The following is a 23981-nucleotide window of genomic DNA, read 5'->3' as shown; positions in this document are numbered from 1 at the left end:
GTCAGGAAGGCGAATGGGATGCTGGCCTTCATAGCGAAGGGGATTGAATATAGAAGTAGGGAGGTCTTGCTGCAGCTGTATAGGGCATTGGTGAGGCCGCAACTGGAGTACTGTGTGCATTTTTGGGCGCCGCACCTGCGCAAAGATATTTTGGCCTTGGAGGGAGTGCAGAGGAGGTTTACTAGGCTGATACCGGAGTTGAGGGGGTTGAGCTATGAGGAGAGGCTGAATAAACTGGGCTTGTACTCGTTAGAGTTTAGAAGAATGAGAGGAGATCTCATTGAGACGTATAAGATGATGAATGGGATGGATAGGATAGAGGTGGAAAGACTCTTCCCGCTCAAAAAAGACAATAGGACTAGGGGGCACAGCCTCAAGTTAAAAGGGGGGCGGTTTAGAACGGAGTTGAGGAGGAACTTCTTCACTCAAAGGGTGGTGAATTTCTGGAATTCTCTGCCCGTTGAAGTGGTGGAGGCTGCCTCGCTAAATATTTTTAAGACGCGGGTTGATGGGTTTTTGATAGGAGAGGGGATTAAGGCTTATGGGGAGAGGGCGGGAAAGTGGAACTGAGCAGCGACAGATCAGCCATGATCTTATTGAATGGCGGGGCAGGCTCGAAGGGCTGGATGGCCTACTCCTGCTCCTAGTTCTTATGTTCTTATGTTCTTATTATTAAACTAGAAAGAGTGCAGGAAAGATTTACTAGGATGCTCCTGGGACTTGATGGATTGAGTTATAAGGAGAGCCTGGATAGAGTGAGACTTTTTTCTCTGGAGCGTAGGGGGCTGGGGTGTGATCTTATAGAGGTCTATAAAATAATGAGAGGCACAGATCAGCTAAATAGTCAATATCTTTTCCCAAAGGTAGGGGAGTCTAAAACTAGAGGGCATAGGTTTAAGGTGAGAGGGGAGAAGTACAAAAGAGTCCAGAGGAGCAATTTTTTCACACAGGGTGGTGAGTGTCTGGAACGAGCTGCCAGAGGTAGTAGTAAAGGCGGATACAATTTTGTCTTTTAAAAAGCATTTAGACAGTTACATGGGTAAGATGGGTACAGAGGGATATGGGCCAAAAGCGGGCAATTGGGACTAGCTTAGGGGTTTTAAAATAAAGGGTGGCATGGCCATGCTGTAAATCTCTGTGTCTCTCTGATTCTATGAACAGCAATAAATCTCACAACACTAGGTTACAGACCAATAGGTTTTTTTTCCTGCACGAGCTTTCAGAGTCTCAGGCTCCTTCATCAGGTGAGAGAGGACTTGTGTTCACAAACAGAGCATATAAGGACACAAACTCGATTTACAAGATAACAGTTGGAATGTGAGTCTTTACAGGTAATCAAGACTTAAAGGTACAGACAATGTGAGTGGAGAGAGGGTTAAGCACAGGTTAAAGAGATGTGTATCGTCTCCAGACAGGACACTTAGTGAGACACCACAAGACCAGGCAAATCACTGGGGCCACAGACAGCATGGCATGAACCAAGACCCTGGCTGAAATACTGAAAAATCTATGAACACACAGGAGGAATTTCAGTTCAGAAATTTTTCTTCTTCCAGTATTGGAAAGCAAAAGACAAACTTCTGACTCCAACACTTTCTGTTGTGCTGCCTTCTCCTGGCTAAGTACTGATCTGTGGGTTCTGCTTGCCGCGAGGTTACCAAGTGCTTTAAAACCTAATTAAAAGGCTATCCATGAATCTTTATTGGAGCCACAGGCTGATTAAAAATTGAACTCCAGGGCTTAACAAAAGATTTAATTATCAAAAATGGGTAAAAGACATTAATCTTGCACGATCAGTTTGACTAGCCTGCCCCTTCTGTGAGGCTCATCTCTGTACTTCCCAGCTACTTTTGCTTAATATTGATCTCTCTCGTGCTATTTGGGCACCACGGTAGGTTAGGACTGCTGCCCCACAGCGCCAGGGATCTAGGTTCAATTCCGGCCTCGGATCACTGTCTGTGCAGAGTCTGCACGTTCTCCCCGTGTCTGTGTGGGTTTCCTCTGGGTGCTCCGGTTTCCTCCCACAGTTTGAAAGGTGTTCCAGTTTGCTGGGTTGGCCATGCTAAATTCTCCCTTACTGTCCAAAGATGTGCAGGTTAGGTGGATTGGCCATGCTAAATTCCCCCTTACTGTCCAAAGATGTGCAGGTTAGGGGGATTGACCATGCTTAATTTACCCTTAGTGTCAGAAAGATTAGCAGGACAGGTGGGATTACGAGGACAGGGCCTGGGTGGGATTGTGGTCGGTACAGGCTTCATGGGCCAAATGTCCCCCTTCTGCACTGTAGGGATTCGAGGATTTTCTCTGTTTCAATTATTTGCTCTTCAAACATCCTCACTGCAGCCAATGTCCCAGTCAGGGAAATGGTCCATAATCAGTCAGTCAGTTAAATCGATCCTTGGCCATCTCCAGCCTCATTGTTAGCTGTCCAGCTGCAAGTAGTCTTCATGGTGTGGTGGGCATGGCGCTGTGAGCAGCACGCTGACCTCAGAGTCAGGTGGTCAGGGGGTCATGCTGCACTGCAGTGAGTCAGCCGCATACCCCGGTCTGACTATCACCGTGTAGCACTGGCAGGGAGCTGAGGGAGTGCCGCACTGTCAGAGGGTCAGTGCTGAGAGAGTGCCACACTGTCAGAGGTTGGTTGGCCATGCTAAATTGCCCCTTAGTGTCCAAAGATGTGTAGGTTAGGTGGATTGGCCATCTAAATATTTACCCTGTTCATCCCCCTGACACTGAGGGGCAACTTAGCACGGCCAATCCATCTAACCTGCACATCTTTCGCACTGTGGGAGGAAACCAGAGCACCTGAAGGAAACCCACACAGACACGGGGGGAACATGCAAACGCCATACAGTCACCCAAGGCTGGGATTGAACCCGGGTCCCTGGCGCTGTGAGGCAGCAGTGCCAACCCACTGTGCCACCGTGATTGAAACCAGGTCCCTGGCGCTGTGGGGCAGCAGTGCTAACCCACTGTGCCGGGGGGGTTTTCAAATTCCAGTGTTAATGTGAGCCTACTTGTGCCACCATGCCGCAGCTTGCGAGGGTTAGTTAACCTGGTGGCATCTGGGGAGAACAGGATTGGGGGGTTTGCCTGCGAAGGTCAGATCTCTCAGTCGAATGTTCAGAGGCAGGACTTCTGCCAAGTGGCCGTTCATTTGGGTGGTATCTTATCGCCGACGTGAGTGGAGAAACGGCACATTCTGCTGAGCAACAGAGAACCAGTCCCAGGAATGGATAATGATGGAGGTCGGCAGTGTGCAAATGCAAGGGATGGATGGCTATTATAATGAGAAAGGGCTTCGTCATCAGCAACCAAGCTTCCCTATGAGTCATCAGTTTCTGCTTCACTGCCTCTCATTATTGGCTAATTACACAGGTCAGGAGCATGAGCGTGATATAAACCGACCACCTCAGGAGGAGCTCAACACAGATCAAAAATAAGGGAGAATTCGCACGGCCTCGGGAGATTCCGGCACGTTTTACAATCAATTAATTATTTCTTTACTTTGCAGTCTGGGTAGATTTAAATTTAAATTTATTTATTAGTGTCACAAGTAGTCTCACATTAACACTGCAGTGGTAAATCCTCTAGTTGCCACACTCCGGTGCCTGTTTGGGTTACACTGAGAGCGAAACCAGCCTTCCATCCGTCTACATTTCCCGCTGCAAAGCAGCCAGCATAATTAAGGACCCCACACACCCCGGACATTCTCTCTTCCACCTTCTTCTGTCGGGAAAAAGATATAAAAGTCTGAGGACACGTACCAACCAACTCAAGAACAACTCCTTCCCTGCTGCTGTCAGACTTTTGAATGGACCTACCTCGCATTAAGTTGATCTTTCTCTACACCCTAGCTGTGACTGTAACATTACATTCTGCACCCTCTCCTTTCCTTCTCTAAGAACGGCATGCTTTGTGTGTATAGCACGCAAGAAACAATACTTTTCACGTATCCCAGCACGTGACAATAATAAATCAAATCTATGTACTCTATGAATGGTATGCTTTGTCTGTACAGCACACAAAAAACAATACTTTTCACTGTATCCCAGTACATGTGACAATAATAAATCAAATCTACGTATTCTATGAATGGTATGCTTTGTCTGTACAGCACACAAGAAACAATACTTTTCACGGTATCCCAGTACATGTGACAATAAAAACCAAATCAAAATCAAACCATATAACCAGCACCTCTTACAGACTGTGGGAGGAAACTGGAGCACCCGGAGGAAACCCACGCAGACACGGGGAGAATGTGCAGACTCCACACAGAAATTGAACCCAGTCCCTGCCGCTGTGAGGCAGCAGTGCTATCCACTGTTTAGTTTAGTTCATTTATTATTGTCACAAATCGGCTTGCATTAACATTGCAATGAAGTTACTGTGAAAATCCTCTAGTTGCCATACTCAGGTGCCTGTTTGGGTAACACCGAGGGAGAATTTAGCACGGTCAATGCACCCTAACCAGCATGTCTTTCAGACTGTGGGAGGAAACCAGAGCACCCGGAGGAAACCCACGCAGACACAGGGAGAACGTGCAGACTCCACACAGAAAGTGACCCAAGCCAAGAATTGTCCCTGGCACTGTGAGAACATAAGAACATAAGAAATAGGAGCAGGAGTAGGCCATCTAGCCCTTCGAGCCTGCCCCGCCATTTAATAAGATCATGGCTGATCTGTCGTGGCTCAGTTCCACTTTCCCGCCCTCTCCCCATAACCCTTAATCCCCTCTCTTATCAAAAACCCATCAACCCGCGTCTTAAAAATATTTAGCGAGGCAGCCTCCACCACTTCAACGGGCAGAGAATTCCAGAGATTCACCACCCTTTGAGTGAAGAAGTTCCTCCTCAACTCCGTTCTAAACCGCCCCCCTTTTATCTTGAGGCTGTGCCCCCTAGTCCTACTGTCTTTTTTGAGCGGGAAGAGTCTCTCCACCTCTATCCTATCCATCCCATTCATCATCTTATACGTCTCAATGAGATCTCCCCTCATTCTTCTAAACTCTAATGAGTACAAGCCTAGTTTATTCAGCCTCTCCTCATAGCTCAACCCCCTCAACTCCGGTATCAGCCTAGTAAACCTCCTCTGCACTCCCTCCAAGGCCAAAATATCTTTGCGCAGGTGCGGCGCCCAAAACTGCACACAGTACTCCAGCTGCGGCCTCACCAATGCCCTATACAGCAGCAGCAAGACCTCCCTACTTTTATATTCAATCCCCCTTGCTATGAAGGCCAGCATCCCATTCGCCTTCCTGACCACCTGCTGCACCTGCAAGCTGGGTTTTTGTGACTCATGCACAAGGACCCCGAGGTCCCTCTGCACCATCGCCTGCTGCAGTTTTTCGCCCCGTAAGTAATAGTCCTTCCTACCATTCTTCCTACCAAAGTGGACCACCTCACACTTGCCAACATTAAATTCCATTTGCCATTTCCTGGCCCATTCGCCCAGCCTATCTAGATCCTTCTGCAGACTCTCCACACCCTCCGCACAATTTGCCGTTCCACCAATCTTGGTGTCATCAGCAAATTTCGACACCCTACACTCGGTTCCCTCCTCCAGATCATCTATATAAATGGTAAATAGCTGAGGCCCCAGCACCAACCCCTGGGGAACTCCACTAGTCACCATCCGCCAATCCAAATAGCACCCGTTGACCCCCACTCTCTGCCTCCTATTTGACAACCAATCCTCTATCCACGCTACCACCCTACCCCCAACTCCATATCCCTCGACCTTCTGCAATAACCTCTTGTGAGGTACTTTGTCAAACGCCTTCTGAAAATCTAGAAAGACCACATCCACCGGCTCTCCTCTATCCACTGCCCTAGACACATCCTCATAGAACTCCAGTAAATTTGTCAGACACGACTTCCCTTTAATGAAACCGTGCTGCGTCTGCTCTATCAAGCAATTCCCTTCAAGATGCCTCGCAATTTCCTCCTTAATGACAGATTCTAACATTTTACCTACCACAGATGTTAAACTAACCGGCCTATAATTCCCCGCCTTTTGCCTGGCACTTTCTTAAACAACGGCGTAACATTAGCCGTTTTCCAATCATCTGGCACTTCCCCGGAATCCAGCGACATCTGGAAAATAACCACCAAGGCATCCACTATCACCTCCGCCATTTCTTTCAGAACCCTCGGATGCATTCCATCCAGTCCTGGGGACTTGTCCACAATCAGCCCCTCCAATCTGTCGAGCACCGCCTCTCTAGTAACAGTAATATCATTAAGACCCTCCAGTCCTACCACCTTTCCATCGCTAACACCCGGCAAATTATTCACGTCCTCCTCCGTGAAGACAGAAACAAAAAAGTTATTCAATACCTTAGCCATATCCCCATCCCCTACCACTAGGTCCCCTTTCTCATCCTCTAAAGGACCAACGTTCACCCTAGCCAGCCTCTTCCTTTTTATATATTTATAAAAACTCTTGCTATCCTTTTTTATATTAAGCGCTAGCCCAGCTTCATAGGAGCGCTAACTACTGCATCACCATGCCACCCCATTTAAGGTGCAAGGGAGAAGGAGATGTATGAGGCAAGTCTTTTTACACAGAGGGTGGTGGGTGCCTGGAACTCGCTGCCAGGGGGAGGTAGTGGAAGCGGATATGGTAGTGACTTTTAAGGGGCATCTGGACAAACACATGAATAGGATGGAAATAGAGGAATATGGTCCCCGGAAGGGTAGGGGGTTTTACTGCTGACCACTGTTCCACCCTAGAAACACACTAAGAAGTCTCACAACACCAGGTTAAAGTCCAACAGGTTTATTTGGTAGTAAACACCACCAGCTTTCGGGGTTTGCCCGTTCGTCAGGTGAGTGGGAGTTCTGATCACAAATAGAGCATATAAAGGCACACACAGCTAGTGGTGTTTACTACCAAATAAACCTGTTGGACTTTATCCTAGTGTTGTGAGACTTCTTAGTGTGTTTCTAGGGTGGTCGGCAACTCCACATCACGACCACCCAAGAAAAACAGCCGCCAATTTACGTACAACAAGCTTCCACAGACAGCAGCATGACTACTTAAGTGAGATTGGTTGAGGGATAGATATTGGCGCCATGGCACTGGGAGTGGGAGGGGTGGGGAGGAGTGAGGGACAGGTGGGGGAAGGCAGCACTCCCATGCTCTCTGCCAAAGTACTGCTGACTGGTATCAGATGAGATACATCTGGTGACTTTGTCTGACCTCTAATTTGAAAGTCACCAGCTCTAACAGTGCAGCACTCCCTCAGCACTGACCCTCTGACAGTGCGACACTCCCTCAGCACTGGCCCTCTGACTTGCGGCACTCCCTCAGCACTGACCCTCTGACTGGCGGCACTCCCTTAGCACTGACCCTCTGACAGTGCGGCACTCCCTCAGCACTGACCCTCTGACAGTGCAGCACTCCCTCAGCACTGACCCTCTGATAGTGCGACACTCCCTCAGCACTGACCCTCTGACAGTGCGGCACTCTCTGAGTACAAATAAGGATGGAAGATATCCTTCCCTAAAGAACAACCAGGTGGGTTTTTAACAGCAACTGGTGCTATTTTCTTGGTCACTGACTTTTTAGCTATAAATTCTATGGATTGAATTTAAATTCTCCCCGCTGCTGTGGTGGGGTTTGAACCCGTGACCCTCAGAGTATTTATCTGGGCCTCCATATAAGGCTAATGAGACTATCACTATATCCCTGACTCCCCCTGGAGACCAAAACTGTACACTAGGTGGCACTGCATGGAGGTCTGTAACTCGAGGTGTTCTGCAGGAATCAGTGCTGGGACCTCTGCTGTTTGTAATATATATAAATGACTTGGAAGAAAATGTAGCTGGTCTGATTAGCAAGTTTGCAGATGATACTAAGATTGGCAGAGTTGTGGATTGTGGTGAGGATTGTCAGAGAATACAGCAGGATGTAGATAGGCTGGAAAATTAGGCAGAGAAATGGCAGATGGAATTTAATGTGGATAAATGTGAGGTGATGCATTTTGGTAGATCCAATTGAGGTGGGAGCTATAATATAAAGGGCAGAACCATCAGGAGCTTAGATACACAAAGATCTGGGAGTACAGGTCCACAGATCCTTAAAAGTGACAGCACAGTTGGAAAAGGTGGTGAAGCAAGCAAATGGCATACTTGCCTTCATCGGACGGGGCATCGAGTATAAAAGTTGACAAGTTATGTTACAGTTGTATAAAACATTGGTGAGGCCACATTTGGAATACTGTGTCTAACTCTGGTTACCACACTCCCAGAAGGACATGGAGGCTTTGAAGAGAGTACAGACAAAGTTTACCAGGGGGCGTTGCCTAGTATGGAGGGTATTCGCTATGAGGACAGATTGAATAAACTGGGATTGTTCTCCCTGGAAAGACAGAGGCTGAGGGAGTGACCTGATCGAAGTTTATAAAATTATGAGGGATGTGGATAGGATGAACAGTTGGAAGCTTTTTCCCAGGGGCAGAAATGACAATCACAAGAGGGCACAAGTTCAAGATAAGGGGGGAAGGTTCAGTGGAGATGTGCAGGGGGGGTAGTTTTTTTACACAGAGGGTGGTGGGGGCCTGGAGTGCACTGCCCAGTGAGGTGGTTGAGGCAGACACATTAGCAACATTTAAGACTGGGGAATAGAGGGATACAGGCGGCTGGTCTAGATGGGACAACGTGATCGGGGCAGAAGGGCTGAAGGGCCAGAGGGCCTGTTCCTGCACTGAACTTTGTTCTTTGAATGGCAGAGCAGGCTCGAAGGACTGAATGGCCTACTCCTGCTTCTGATTTGTGTGTCTCACCAATGCTGATTGCCATCAATGGATAAGGGGATAGTACAACAGATAGAAGGTTATGTTGGACTGCAATGGGATCTCGATCAATTGGGCCAGTGGGCTGAGGAACGGCAGATGGAGTTTAATTTAGACAAATGCGCGGTGATGCATTTTGGTAGATCGACCCAGAGCAGGGCTTACTCAGTTAACGGTAGGGTGTTGAGGAGAGTTGTAGAACAAAGAGATCTGCGAGTATAGGTTCATAGCTCCTTGAAAGTGGAGTCACAGGTGGACAGAAGGGTGAAGAAGACATTTGGCATGCTTGGTTTCATTGGTCAGAACATCGAATACAGGAGTTGGGACATCTTGTTGAAGTTGTACAAGACATTGGTAAGGCCAAACTTGGAATCACACTTGGAATACCGTGTACAGTTCTGATCACCCTATTATCGAAAAGATATCATTAAACTAGGAAGAGTGCTGAAGAGATTTACTAGGATGTTACCGGGACTTGGTGGTTTGAGTTATAAGGAGAGACTTGGGACTTTTTTCTCTGGAGCGGACAAGGCTGAGGGGTGATCTTACAGAGGTCTATAAAATAATGAGGGACACAGATCAGCTAGATGGTCAATATCTTTTCCCAAAGGTAAGGGAGTCTAAAACTAGAGGGCAGAGGTTTAAGGTGAGAGGGGAGAGAGACAAAAGGGTCCAGATGGAGAATTCTTTCAGAGGATGGTGAGTGTCTGGAACAAGCTGCCAGAGGTAGTAGTAGAAGCGGGTACAATTTTGTCTTAAAAAGCATTTAGACAGTTCCATGGGTAAAATGGGTATCAAGGGATATGGGCCAAATGTGAGCAATTGGGATTAGTTTAGGGGATTAAAAAAAAGGGGTGGCATGGATAAGTTGGGCCAAAGGGCCTGCTGGAAACCTCTGTGGCCTCTGCATGGTAGATAATCAGTCAAGCTCTTTGAATGGTGGAGCTGGCTGAATGGGCCGAATGGCCTCTTCCTGCACCTACTCCCTAATGTCACATGTACCTTGTGTAACAGCAGTCAAGAGACTTGTTTAGTCTTATACACTAATGCCTAGGAAATAAAGGCTCAACATACTATTTGCATTTCTAATTGCTTGCTGTTTCTGCGTGCCAACAATCTGTGATTCATGTGCAAAGACACACATATCCCCTCTGAAAAGAAACATTTCTCACATTTAAACCCATTTCTGCTCTTTCTATCCACCTTGCTGCAGAACTGTGACTAATTCCTCTGGAGCTGTGTTCAGTCCCGGTTAAGATGACCCTGAATAGATCAACACGCTTCCTTCAAGTGGGGCAGGCATAGTGGGTTAGCACCGCTGCCTCACAGCGCCAGGGACTCAGGTTTGATTCCCGGCTTGGATCACTGTCTGTGCGGAGTCTGCACGTCCTCCCCGTGTTTGCGTGGGTTTCCTCCGGGTGCTCCGGTTTCCTCCCGCAGTCTGAAAGTCAGGCTGGTTAGGGTGCATTGGTCATGATAAAATTGGCCCTTAGTGTCAGGGGGATTAGCAGAGTAAATATGTGGCATTACGAGGATAGGGCTTGGGTGGGATTGTTGTCAGTGCAGACTCAATGGCCACTTTCTGCATTGTAGAGATACTGTGATTTGTACATTGCTGGCTAGCCCATCTATAACTGTCTTTGAGAAACATAGAGGTTAGAAGGAGGCTATTTGGCCCTTCGAGCCTGCTCCACCATTCATCACCATCATGATCATCCAACTCAATAGCCTCAACCTGCTTTCTCCCCATTACCTTTGATCCCATTCACCCCCAAGTGCTATATCCAGCCGCCTCTTGAATACATTCAATGCTTTGGCATCAGCTACTTCCTGTGGGAATGAATTCCACAGGCTCACCACTCTTTGGGTGAAGAAACGTCTCCTCACCTCCGTCCTAAATGGTCCACCCGGAATCCTCAGACTGTGACCCCTGGTTCTGGACTCCCCCCACCATCGGGAACATCCTCCCCGCATCTGCCCTGTCAGGTGCCCTTAGAATTTTAAAGTCTCTGTGAGATTCCCCCCTCATTCGTCTGAACTCCAGCGAAAACAATCCTAACTTAGTCAATCTCCCCTCATACACCAGTCCCGCCATCCCCAGAATCAGCCTGATAAACCTCGGAATCAGCCTGGTAAACCTTCGCTGCACTCCCTCGAGAGCAAGAACATCCTTCCCCAGAAAAGGAGACCAAAACTACACGCAATACTGAGAAGGTGGTGGGTGAGCTGCCTTCTTGAACCCGCTGCTGTCCCTGTGGTGTAGGTACACCCACAGTCCTGTTAGGGAGGGAGTTCCAGCATTCTGACCCAGGGACAGTGAAGGAATGGCCGATATATTTCCCAAGTCAGGATCATGGTGGCTCGGAAGGGAACATCCAGGTGGTGGTGTTCCCACTTATCTGCTGCTCATAAAGTTTATTTATTAGTGTCGCAACTGGGCTTAAATTAACACTGGAATGAAGTCACTGTGAAAATCCCCTCGTTGCCACACTTCCGTGCCTGTTTGGGTACACTGAGGGAGAATTTACCATGGCCAACGCACCCAACCAGCACATCTTTCGGAGTGTGGGAGGAAACTGGAGCACCCAGAGGAAACCCACGCAGACATGGGGAGAACGTGCAAACTCCACACAGTGACCCGAGGCCAGGAATCGAACCCAGGTCTCTGGTGCTGTGAAGCAGCAATGCTAAACACTGTGCCACCCCTACAAAGAAGATGCTTTGCATTGTTTCTTCTTTTGTTTAATCACAAATAGGCTAACATTAACAGTGTGAGGAGATGGCCAGCTCTCTCATTCTGCGATTCCCCATCCCATTCCAAACTTAATGAGCCAGACTTCCATCTAATGTCCAGCTGCTGCTCAAGGGGCCCAGACTGAGGCACTGGGACATAGCACAGACACAGAACCCTCCAGCAAAGACAAAATCTCTTGGTAACAGCCTCCTACCTGGAGGGGCCATTTGGTCAGAGAGTGTTGGTCTGGCAGATTCTCCAGTGACACTTCATAGAACTGCTGAATATCTGTTCGGAAAGGACACAGGGTTACAGTCAAAAGACAAACAATCCAAGTCTAGAACTGATCCGAAAGTCACCCATTATGCGATACGATAAAATTCTCCAATTCTGTGGCATTTAGTGTGAATTGCTCTGAATTTATATTCCTTAATCACCCCGTTAAAATGTTTTTTTTCAAGTAAGAAGTAAGCTTTATTTATTAGTCACAAGTAAGGCTGACATTAACGCTTCAATGAAGTTACTGTGAAATTCCCCAGGGCGCCATGCTCTGGGTCAATGCACCCTAACCAGCATGTCTTTCAGACTGTGGGAGGAAATCTGAGCACCAGGAGGAAACCCACACTGACATGGGGAGAATGTACAGACTCCACACAGACAGTGACCCGAGGCTGGGAATCAAACTCACGTTCCTGGCACTGTCAGGCAGCAATGCTAACCACTGTGTCACCGTGCCACCCAAAGATGCATAATGGAACTAAAAACTATGGGACATTTAAATTCCACGCAAGGATAATAAATATTTATAAGTAAATTCAGACCAGACCCATTGAAATCCTCATTTTTACCTCCTAAAAAATTAGTAATTCTAAAATTAGACTCCAGTGATTGGGCCTTCCGCCCAATGGCAGGCGTATCATTATTATAGACAGGGGTACAAACTCTGATATTTAGGATTATCTCAGGACAAGAGACACATCTTGTATCTAATTCTCCACGTAAGAACATAAGAACATAAGAAATAGGAGCAGGAGTAGGCCATCTAGCCCTTCGAGCCTGCCCCGCCATTCAATAAGATCATGGCTGATCTGCCATGGCTCAGTTCCACATTCCCGCCCTCTCCCCATAACCCTTAATCCCCTCTCTTATCAAAAACCCATCAACCCACGTCTTAAAAATATTTAGCGAGGTAGCCTCCACCACCTCAACGGGCAGAGAATTCCAAAGATTCACCACCCTTTGAGTGAAGAAGTTCTTCCTCAACTCTGTTCTAAACCACCCCCCCCTTTATCTTGAGGCTGTGCCCCCTAGTCCTACTGTCCTTTCTGAGCGGGAAGAGTCTCTCCACCTCGTCCTGGGAATGGTTGATGGGGGACAGTGTAGAGGGAGCTTTACTCTGTATCTAACCCCGTGCTATACCTGTCCTGGGAGTGTTTGATAGGGACAGGATAGACGGAGCTTTACTCTGTATCTATAGGTGCTGTACCTTTTGTGGGAGTGTTTGACACGTACAGTGTAGAGGGAGTTTTACTCTGTATCTAACCCCATGCTGTACCTGTCCTGGGAGTGTTTGATGGGGTACAGTGTAGAGAGAGGTTTACTCTATATCTAACCCCGTGCTGTACCTGTCTTGGGAGTGTTTGTTGGGGACAGTGTAGAGGGAGCTTTACTCTGTATCTAACCCCGTGCTGTACCTGTCCTGGGAGTGTTTGATGGGGTACAGTGTAGAGAGAGGTTTACTCTATATCTAACCCCGTGCTGTACCTGTCTTGGGAGTGTTTGTTGGGGACAGTGTAGAGGGAGCTTTACTCTGTACCTAACCCTGTGCTGTACCTGTCCTGGGAGTGTTTGATGGGGGAAAGTGTAGAGGGAGTTTTACTCTGTACCTAACCCTGTGCTGTACCGGTCCTGGGAGTGTTTGATAGGGACAGGGTAGAGGGAGCTTTACTCTGTATCTATAGGTGCTGTACCTTTTGTGGGAGTGTTTGACACGTACAGTGTAGAGGGAGTTTTACTTTGTATCTAACCCCATGCTGTACCTGTCCTGGGAGTGTTTGATGGGGGGACAGTGTAGAGGGAGCTTTACTCTGTATCTAACCCCGTGCTGTACCTGTCCTGGGAGTGTTTGATGGGGACAGTGTAGAGGGAGCTTTACTCTGTATCTAACCCTGTGCTGTACCTGTCCTGGGAGTGTTTGATGGGGGAAAGTGTAGAGGGAGCTTTACTCTGTATCTAACCCTGTGCTGTACCTGTCCTGGGAGTGTTTGATAGGGACAGGGTAGAGGGAGCTTTACTCTGTATCTATAGGTGCTGTACCTTTTGTGGGAGTGTTTGACACGTACAGTGTAGAGGGAGTTTTACTTTGTATCTAACCCCGTGCTGTACCTGTCCTGGGAGTGTTTGATGGGGGGACAGTGTAGAGGGAGCTTTACTCTGTATCTAACCCTGTGCTGTACCTGTCCTGGGAGTGTTTGATGGGGACAGTGTAGAGGGAGCTTTACTCTGTATCTAACCCTGTGCTGTACCTGTCCTGGGACTGTTTGATGGGGGAAGTGTAGAGGGAGCTTTACTCTGTATCTAACTCTGTGCTGTACCTGTCCTGGGAGTGTTTGATGGCGGACAGTGTAGAGAGAGTTTTACTCTGTATCTAACCCCGTGCTGTACCGGTCCTGGGAGTGTTTGATAGGGACAGGATAGAGGGAGCTTTACTCTGTATCTATAGGTGCTGTACCTTTTGTGGGAGTGTTTGACACGTACAGTGTAGAGGGAGTTTTACTTTGTATCTAACCCCGTGCTGTACCTGTCCTGGGAGTGTTTGATGGGACCCTTGCTAAATTCTTGCACCCTCACAAGCAATCTATTACAACAACACAACATTGATGACCCTCTCTCCAAAATCCCTGCAGCATAATTTTAGGCTATATGAGTGAGAATGGTCACAGTTTTGCCAGGATCCACGTCCATTTCAGGCTGGGTGAATCTGGAATCCACACTTCGATTTGTCTGGCCACTTTTCCCTGAGCAGTCCCTTACAATATTCCTCATTACAGTTCAACTCCCCCATTTGATATCCTGCAATCTTTCACAATCTCCCAGAGTCTGAACAGAGGAAAGATTCCAACTGGACACAAGCCCACTAAACACCATGCACAGTGGTTAGCACTGCTGCCTCACAGCGCCAGGGACCCAGGGTCAATTCAGAAGTTCATAAGATATAGGGGCAGAATGAGGCCACTCAGCCCATCAAATCTGCTCCACCATTCGATCATGGCTAATATGCTCCTCATCCCCATATCCCTGCCTTCTCCCCGTAACCCTTCAACCCCCATTCCCAATTAAAAATCTGTCTAACTCCTCCTTAAATTCACTCACCATCCCAGCACCCACCGCACTTTGACGGGAGTGAATTCCACAGATTCACAACCCTTTGGAAGGAGGAGTTTCTCCTCCAACTCTGTTTTAAATTTGCTGCCCCTTATCCTCAGACTGTGACCTCTCATCCTAGAATGTCCCACAAGAGGAAGCATCTGCTGCACCTCTACTTCATCCATAGCCTTTCATCATCCTGTAGACCTCAATTTGATCTCCCCTCATTCTTCTAAATTCCACAGAGTATCACCCTAAACTGTTCAATCTCTCTTCATATGACAAAGCTCTCATCTCTGGAATCAATTCAATGAACCTCCTCTGAACTGCCTCCAATGTCACTGCATCTTTCCTCAAATAAGGGGACCAAAATTATGCACAATACTCTAGGTGCAGCCTCACCAATAGGTGGTATAGTTGTAACAATACTTCCTTACCTTTATATTCTATTATCTACAAATGTCAACCTTCCAATCCCTTTCTTGAAGATCTGCCGCAACCGTCTGCTAGTTTTCTGTGACTCATGGACAAGGACACCCAGATCCCTCTGCACCAGAGCACCCTGAAGTCTCTCCCCTCATTCCTGACTTTGTGTCACTGTCTGTGTGGAGTCTGCACGTTCTCCCCGTGTCTGCGTGGGTTTTCTCCGGGTGCTCTGGTTTCCTCCCACAGTCCAAAAGACTTGCTGGTTCGGGTGCATTGGCCGTGCTAAGTTCTCCCTCAGTGTTCCCGAACGGGCGCCAGAGTGACTAGGGGATTCTCACAGTAATTTCATTGCGCTGTTAATGTAAGCCTACTTGTGACACGAATAAATTAACTAAAAACTGTGTAGCAACCTGATCGAAACTCAGAGCCATTTTAATCACTGCCCCCTCATCCCTGGTGTGACAAGAGGATATCAAAGCATAAAAAGCCATTTGGACAACAGCATTAGAGTGGGGGGAAATTGAATTAACTTGTTGATTTTGCCATTTGTGAGATTGCACAAAGCAGGGAAAGCTGTTGAGTGTTAATATCACCATTCATCATCACCCAGCCAATCTTAAACTCTTAAATGCACAGTAAGCTCTTTAAATGACGTCAGTCTCACTGGACCTTTAATCCATCCCAATGTCCTGCCTTAATTTTGTTTGACAGACCCAACTAAAGGTCAAACTCTATAATTAAAGAGCGGACGCAACCCATCCCATGGCAGAGGGGCTGCGATATCAGGTTCAGCACCAGCTCCAGGAGAGGGGACGAGAACCTCCCTGCAGACTGAGCCGAGGTTTTCCCAGTTACGGGTCTGATCTGTAACAACTCAATCCCACCAATGGCTCACTCCAAAAGCCCCTTCCCACAATGGATAATCTTGTTTCAAGCGACCACTGCAGAGTGGAGAGATTCGGACTGTTGAAGATACGAGGGAACTTCAGATGATTTGTATTCAGATAGTAATGCAAAACTCATTTCAGCTCCCAAAGGGACATTAAAGCCACAGTGTATAGATTCTGTATCTAACCCCACGCTGTACCTGTCCTGGGAGTGATTGATGGGGGACAGTGTGGAGGGAGCTTTACTCTGTATCTAACCCTGTGCTATATCTATCCTGGGAGTATTTGATGGGGGGACAGCGTAGAGGGAGCTTTACTCTGTATCTAACCCCATACTGTACCTGTCATAAGAACATAAGAAATAGGAGCAGGAGTAGGCCATCTAGCCCTTCGAGCCTGCCCCACCATTCAATAAGATCACGGCTGATCTGTCGTGGCTCAGTTCCACATTCCCGCCCTCTCCCCATAACCCTTAATCCCCTCGCTTATCAAAAACCCATCAACCCGTGTCTTAAAAATATTTAGCGAGGCAGCCTCCACCACTTCAACGGGCAGAGAATTCCAGAGATTCACCACCCTTTGAGTGAAGAAGTTCCTCCTCAACTCCGTTCTAAACCGCCCCCCCCTTTATCTTGAGGCTGTGCCCCTAGTCCTACTGTCCTTTCTGAGCAGGAAGAGTCTCTCCACCTCTATCCTATCCATCCCATTCATCATCTTATACGTCTCAATGAGATCTCCCCTCATTCTTCTAAACTCTAACGAGTACAAGCCTAGTTTATTCAGCCTCTCCTCATAGCTCAACCCCCTCAACTCCAGTATCAGCCTAGTAAACCTCCTCTGCACTCCCTCCAAAGCCAAAATATCCTTGCGTAAGTGCAGCGACCAAAACTGCACACAGTACTCCAGCTGCGGCCTCACCAATGCCCTATACAGCTGCAGCAAGACCTCCCTACTTTTATATTCAATCCCCCTCGCTATGAAGGCCAGCATCCCATTAGCGTTCCTGACCATCTGCTGCACCTGCAGGCTGGGTTTTTGCGACTCATGCACAAGGACCCCGAGGTCCCTCTGCACCATCGCCTGCTGCAGTTTTTCGCCACTTAAGTAATAGTCCTTCCTACCATTATTCCTACCAAAGTGGACCACCTCGCACTTGCCAACATTAAATTCCATTTGCCAGTTCCTGGCCCATTCGCCCAGCCTATCTAGATCCTTCTGCAGACTCTCCACACCCTCCGCACAATTTGCCGTTCCACCAATCTTGGTGTCATCAGCAAATTTCGACACCATACACTCGGTTCCCTCCTCCAGATCATCTATATAAATGGTAAATAGCTGAGGCCCCAGCACCAACCCCTGGGGCACTCCACTAGTCACCAACTGCCAATCCGAATAGCACCCATTAACCCCCACTCTCTGCCTCCTATTTGACAACCAATCCTCTATCCACGCTAACACCCTACCCCCAACTCCATGCCCCCTTACCTTCTGCAATAACCTCTTGTGAGGTACCTTGTCAAACGCCTTCTGAAAATCAAGAAAGACCATATCCACCGGCTCTCCTACTCCAATAAATTTGTCAGACACGACTTCCCCTTAACGAAACCGTGCTGTCCTGGGAGTGTTTGATGGGGACAGTGTAGAGGGAGCTTTACTCTGTATCTAACCCCGTGCTGTACCTGTCCTGGGAGTGTTTGATGGGGACAGTGTAGAGGGAGCTTTACTCTGTATCTAACCCCGTGCTGTACCTGTCCTGGGAGTGTTTGATGGGGTACAGTGTAGAGGGAGCTTTACTCTGTATCTAACTCCATGCTGTACCGGTCCTGGGAGTGCTTGATGGGGACAGTGGAGAGGGAGCTTTACTCTGTATCTACGTCCGTGCTGTACCTGTCCTGGCAGTGCTTGATGGGGGACAGTGTAGAGGGAGCTTTACTCTGTATCTACCTCCGTGCTGTACCTGTCCTGGGAGTGCTTGATGGGGGACAGTGTAGAGGGAGCTTTACTCTGAATCTAATCCCGTGCTGTACCTGTCCTGGGAGTGTTTGATGGGGACAGTGTAGAGGGAGCTTTACTCTGTATCTAACCCCATGCTGTACCTGTCCTGGGACTGTTTGATGGGGGGGCAGTGCAGAGAGAGCTTTATTCTCTATCTAACCCCATGCTGCACCTGTCCTGGGACTGTTTGATGGGGACAGTGTAGAGGGAGCTTTACTCTGTATCTAACCCCGTGATGTACCTGTCCTGGGAGTGTTAGATGGGGCAGTATAGCAGGGCTGGTGAACCCAGGCTCTATCCTCACCCAGAAAATGTCATTGAAAGGTGTTCAAATGCAAATAGAATACACCATGCGACGAATGTTTTAGCCAATAGGTTTGCTTGATTTACTAAATTTTCCCCCAACCTGAAATTAGCATCATTGGAGTTCTGGTGGACAGTGACATTATCTTTGATCCCTGTGTGGTCATTCTGACTCTCCCCTCCCTCCTTAACGCAGCATGCGTGGCCGAGGTCTACACATGGCCGTACCGAGTAGAGCCTGGAAGAGGTCACTCTGGAAGATGGAGAGGAGTCTGTCCGTCCTTGTCTTGAAGCGGTCATCTTGAGCTGGATCCACTTTAGGCTGGTACTCCTCCATCAGACCGACAACTCTGTGGGTATTTAGGGAGATGAGATATCACCTTCAGGTCAGTCTGGCCACGTAAACACATCCCCCCCGTCCCCACCATCCTCAAATCGTCACCTGACTGCGTGTGGTCTCGACAAAGCAGTTGCCAGAATTGGTAAGTTTCCCATTGCTTTTGAGAAAGGGCTATCGAGACACTCAGACACAAAGACTAAGTCATTGCTTTTAACAATACATTTCATGATTTTGGGACATCTCAAATTCTGTTAAGTCCAAAGCGGCAATTGGACTTGTATTTTCTACATTGCAAATCCCACAATTGTTTACTAACCTCTGTATCTCTGTAACCCCCTCCAGCCCCTCCAACCCTCCCTATCTCTGTAACCTCCTCCAGCCCCTCCAACCCTCCCTATCTCTGCAACCACCTCCAGCCCCTCCAACCCTCCCTATCTCTGTAACCACCTCCAGCCCCTCCAACCCTCCCTATCTCTGTAACCTCCTCCAGCTCCTACACCCCCTCCCTATCTCTGTAACCACCTCCAGCCCCTCCAACCATCCCTATCTCTGTAACCCCCTCCAGCCCCTCAAACCATCCCTATCTCTGTAACCCCCTCCTGCCCCTCCAACCCTCCCTATCTCCGTAACCTCCTTCAGCCCCTCCAACCATCCCGGTCTCTGTAACCACCTCCAGCCCCTCCAACCCTCCCTATCTCTGTAACCTCCTCCAGCTCCTACACCCCCTCCCTATCTCTGTAACCCCTTCCAGCCCTACACCCCCTCCCTTTCCCTGTAACCTCCTCCAGCCCCTGCACCCCTCCCTACCTCTGTAACCTCCTTCAGCCCCTATACCCGTCCCTATCTCTGTAACCCCCTCCAGCCCCTATAACCCTCCCTAGCTCTGTAACGTTCTCCAGCCCCCACTACAACTCTCCGCTTCACAAATTTCTGTCTTTGGGCATTCCCAGATTCCCATCCCTTCATCATTGGCGGCCATGTCTTTGGCTACCAGGGAGGCTCTAAGCTCTGGAATTGCCTCCCTAAACCTTTCCAACTCTCTCCCTCTCCTTTTTGGACGCTCCTCAAAAGCAACCTCTTTGACAGAGCTTTTAGCCACCTTCCTTACCATGCCAGGAGATATCTGACCATCAGCATAACTCTCCAGTTAAGCAACTGGGGACCTTTTCCCTATATTAATATCTCTCTACAAATCAAAACCATGGTGATTCTAAATGCATTAAACCAAGTTAAGCATGAGGGGAAAGCATAGAAACTTTAAACATTCTGAAAGAGAGACTGGAAAGACCACAACCTCCTCCACAATCATCCTCAACACCGGTGCTCCACAAGGCTGTGTTCTCAGCCCCCTATTATACTCCTTATACACCTGTGACTGTGAGGCCAAATTCTCCTCCAACACTGTTTTCGAGTTTGCTGATGACACCACTGTAGTGGGCCGGATCTCAAACAATGACGAGACAGAGTATGGGAATGAGATAGAGAATGTGGTGAACTGGTGTGGCAACAATAATCTCTCCCTCAATGTCAACAAAACGAAGGAGATTGTCATTGGCTTCAGGAAAAGGAGAACATGCCCCTGTCTACAAGAACGGGGACAAAGTAGAAAGGGTCGAGAGCTTCAAGTCTTTAGGTGTCTAGATCACCAACAACCTGTGCTTGTTATCCTGCGCCGACATTACGGTTAAGAAAGCCCACCAACGCCACTACTTTCTCAGAAGACTAAGGAAATTTGTCATGTCAGCTACAACTCTCACCAACTTTTACATAGAAAGCATCCTTTCTGGTTGTATCACAGCTTGGTATGGGCTCCTGCTCTGCCCAAGACCACGAGAAACTACAAAAGGTTGTGACTGTAGCCCAATCCATCACACAAACCAGGCTCCCATCCATTGACTCTGTCTACACTTCCTGCTGCCTCGGGAAAAGCAGCCAGCATAATTAAGGACCCCGCGCACCCCAGACATTCTCTCTTCCATCTTCTTCCGTCGGGAAAAAGATACAAAAGTCTGAGGTCACATCCCAACTGACTCAAAAACAGCTTCTTCCCTGCTGCTGTCAGACTTTTGAATGGACTTACCTTATATTAAGTAGATCTTTCTCTACACCCTAGCTATGGCTGTAACACTACATTCTGTACCCTCTCTTTCCCTTGTCTATGAACGGTATGGGTTTGTCTGCATGGCGCGCAAGAAACAATGCTTTTCACAGTATGTTAATACATGTGACAATAATAAATCAAATCAAACCAGCAGAAAAACATTAGATATTCTGAATGAGAGACTGGACAGACCACAAACTCGTTAATAGTTAGATACATCAACCAGGAAGACACAAGCTAACTGTACCAACAAAGCAAAGACAATATCACATTTCAGGAGCCTACTAGCAGAGGATAGAACCAGGATAAAGTTAGGAAACAAATATTTGCTCAAAAGCAACTTATCATATCTGCCTCCCCCCACCTCCCCACAAAAAGAAAGCAAGATGTAATCAAGCAAAAGTACCAGTGTGTTGCATCAATGGATTTGCAGCCGTGTTACCTTGCTGGGAGATTGCAATTGCTTGGAAACGTTTCCCCGTGTTGATCCCTGATAAATCCACTATCAGCCAAGGATTAAGGATGGGTTATGATTAGCCCACTGGGTAGGCGGTGTCCTCACCTTGCATGCCGGGACTGGTAGTTTTCTTTCCAGTAGCCAGAAGTCATTTTAAACTTATCATTCTCCCGGGGTGGGGGGAGAGGGGGAGGGGGGATGTTTGTAAGAATGGTAAAACGCTGGAGATCCATTTAAAAGGTAGTGCTTTTTCTGTGCTTAAAGATTTAAAATGCAAGTACACAGAGAGCACAAACTGAAACATTTTATCAAAAGGCCAAGCAGCAGTTTTTACCAAGACAACAGGCTTTTGAATTTAACCAATTTGAATCAGGCACTTAGACACTAAAAACCTATTAAGTTTAAATCTGATGTTTTTGACAACCTAGGACCAATCCTATTGTGGGAAATATTGATATGGCATCGCAGGTGTAAAAGAAGGGGGTCAGTGGGACAAAGGGGGGAGAGTAACTGCCACCTGCCAGAGCTAACAGCTCACAACTCTCTCTTGACAGAGAGAGGGGAGAGAGAGAGAGAGAATCACTGGCCCTCATAGCTTTATCTATGTCTTAGAGGAAGCACCATCTATATAGCAAAGATACCAAAAAAGAAAGACGTTCCAGACAGAAGAATCAATAAAGAAGGCCCAAAATATTCCAGAAGGCACAAAACCTGGTAGTAATTTAGAGAGTGACTAAATTCTATTTTTGTTAATGAGTGGGATTTGTATCTATTTGAACAGCGTACCATTGGAATCTTGTTTTATTCGACAATAGTTAATAGTTAGAAGGGATTTATTTGGTTTTTTAATAGTTTAGTTAATTTGCTCACTTTAGATAAATAAATAGTTTCCTGTTGATTTTAGGGACACTATCAGGGTTTTATTTTGAATTTAACCACTAGAAGTTGCTGAAGAGCAGGTCACACCACTTCACACACACCTTTTACAGATTATAATGCAAGGTAATCCTCTTTGGAGGGTTTGGTGTTAGTTCTCATGGAGTGGGGAGATCAATCTCTGATTTATAACACAAAGAAAATAACGAGAACCTATCCAATCTCTCTTCAAAGCTACACTTTTCCAGAGCACCTAATATCTCAGAGTATTTGACAGCCAATGAAGTAAGATCCCGTAAACAGCAAGATCCCACAAACAGAAGACAGCTCACTTGATTGGTAATCCATCTACTCCCTCCACCACCAACTCATAGTGGCAGCCATCTACAAGATGCACTGCAGTGACTCACCAAGGCTTCTTAGACAGCACCTTCCAAACCCACACCGCCACCATCTAGAAGGACAAAAGCAGCAGATACCTGGGAACACCCCCACCTGGAGGTTCCCTTCGAAGTCACTCAGCATCTTGACTTGGAAATATATCAGCCGTTCCCTCAGTGTCACTGGGTCAGAATCCTGGAACTCCCTCCCTAACAGCACTGTGGGTGTACCTACACCACACAGGGTCAGCAGCGGGTTCAGGAAGGCAGCTTACCCACCACCTTCTCAAGGGGCATTCAGAGATGAGCAATGAGATCGGCCTGGCCAGTGTTAGGATCCAGGTCAGAAATTCCAAGAGGTTTTAAGAAGTCAACCAGACCATGAGTTTTGCACATTGAGCTTCGGCATCGCTAAGCATAAGATGCTTCACTTCACACACGATTCGAATGACCCACAAGGGAGCTTTTCACAAAACAAAGTTTATTCAAGAATAATATATATAGCGGATAACTTCTACCAATTCCAAACAAGGGAAAAACAACTATGACAGTGTATAAGCCTTCACAGCTCTGAACACTGTTCCAACCAAGCAAACCTCCTCATAAACATACATCTGTCCCAGGTTTAGCACAGCATATAGGAACATAAGAACATAATAAGAACATAAGAAATAGGAGCAGGAGTAGGCCATCTAGCCCTTCGAGCCTGCCCCGCCATTCAATAAGATCATGGCTGATCTGTCGCTGCTCAGTTCCACTTTCCCGCCCTCTCCCCATAACCCTTAATCCCCTCTCTTATCAAAAACCCATCAACCCGCGTCTTAAAAATATTTAGCGAGGCAGCCTCCACCACTTCAACGGGCAGAGAATTCCAGAGATTCACCACCCTTTGAGTGAAGAAGTTCCTCCTCAACTCCGTTCTAAACCGCCCCCCTTTTATCTTGAGGCTGTGCCCCCTCGTCCTACTGTCTTTTTTGAGCGGGAAGAGTCTCTCCACCTCTATCCTATCCATCCCATTCATCATCTTATACGTCTCAATGAGATCTCCCCTCATTCTTCTAAACTCTAACGAGTACAAGCCCAGTTTATTCAGCCTCTCCTCATAGCTCAACCCCCTCAACTCCGGTATCAGCCTAGTAAACCTCCTCTGCACTCCCTCCAAGGCCAAAATATCTTTGCGCAGGTGCGGCGCCCAAAACTGCACACAGTACTCCAGCTGCGGCCTCACCAATGCCCTATACAGCTGCAGCAAGACCTCCCTACTTTTATATTCAATCCCCCTCGCTATGAAGGCCAGCATCCCATTCGCCTTCCTG

The 23981-nt window shown here is 47.6% G+C and overlaps 1 protein-coding gene across 3 annotated transcripts in view; it reads right to left on the bottom strand.

The window, feature by feature from the left end:
- The window catches only part of LOC145337139 (disks large homolog 4), a 263027-nt gene extending 241581 nt beyond the window's left edge, over positions 1 to 21446 (bottom strand). For 2 of the 3 annotated variants that reach the window (XM_080181917.1, XM_080181919.1), the window contains exons 1-3: positions 21359 to 21445; positions 18740 to 18861; positions 11749 to 11822 (exon numbers count right to left, since the gene is read on the bottom strand). In XM_080181917.1, coding sequence (XP_080038043.1) covers positions 11749 to 11822; positions 18740 to 18848 — 183 coding nt within the window. In that variant the 5' untranslated portion in view covers positions 18849 to 18861; positions 21359 to 21445. Of the gene's footprint in view, positions 1 to 11748; positions 11823 to 18739; positions 18862 to 21358 lie in introns of all 3 variants that reach the window. The other variant, XM_080181918.1, reaches the window with a different exon arrangement.
- Between the last annotated feature and the right edge of the window lie 2535 nt (positions 21447 to 23981).

The sequence above is a fragment of the Carcharhinus amblyrhynchos genome, unplaced genomic scaffold (assembly GCF_965287045.1).
Source record: "Carcharhinus amblyrhynchos unplaced genomic scaffold, sCarAmb.v2.hapA scaffold_43, whole genome shotgun sequence".
Taxonomy (NCBI): Eukaryota; Metazoa; Chordata; class Chondrichthyes; order Carcharhiniformes; family Carcharhinidae; genus Carcharhinus; species Carcharhinus amblyrhynchos.
This window is presented reverse-complemented; position numbering and strand designations above follow the sequence as displayed.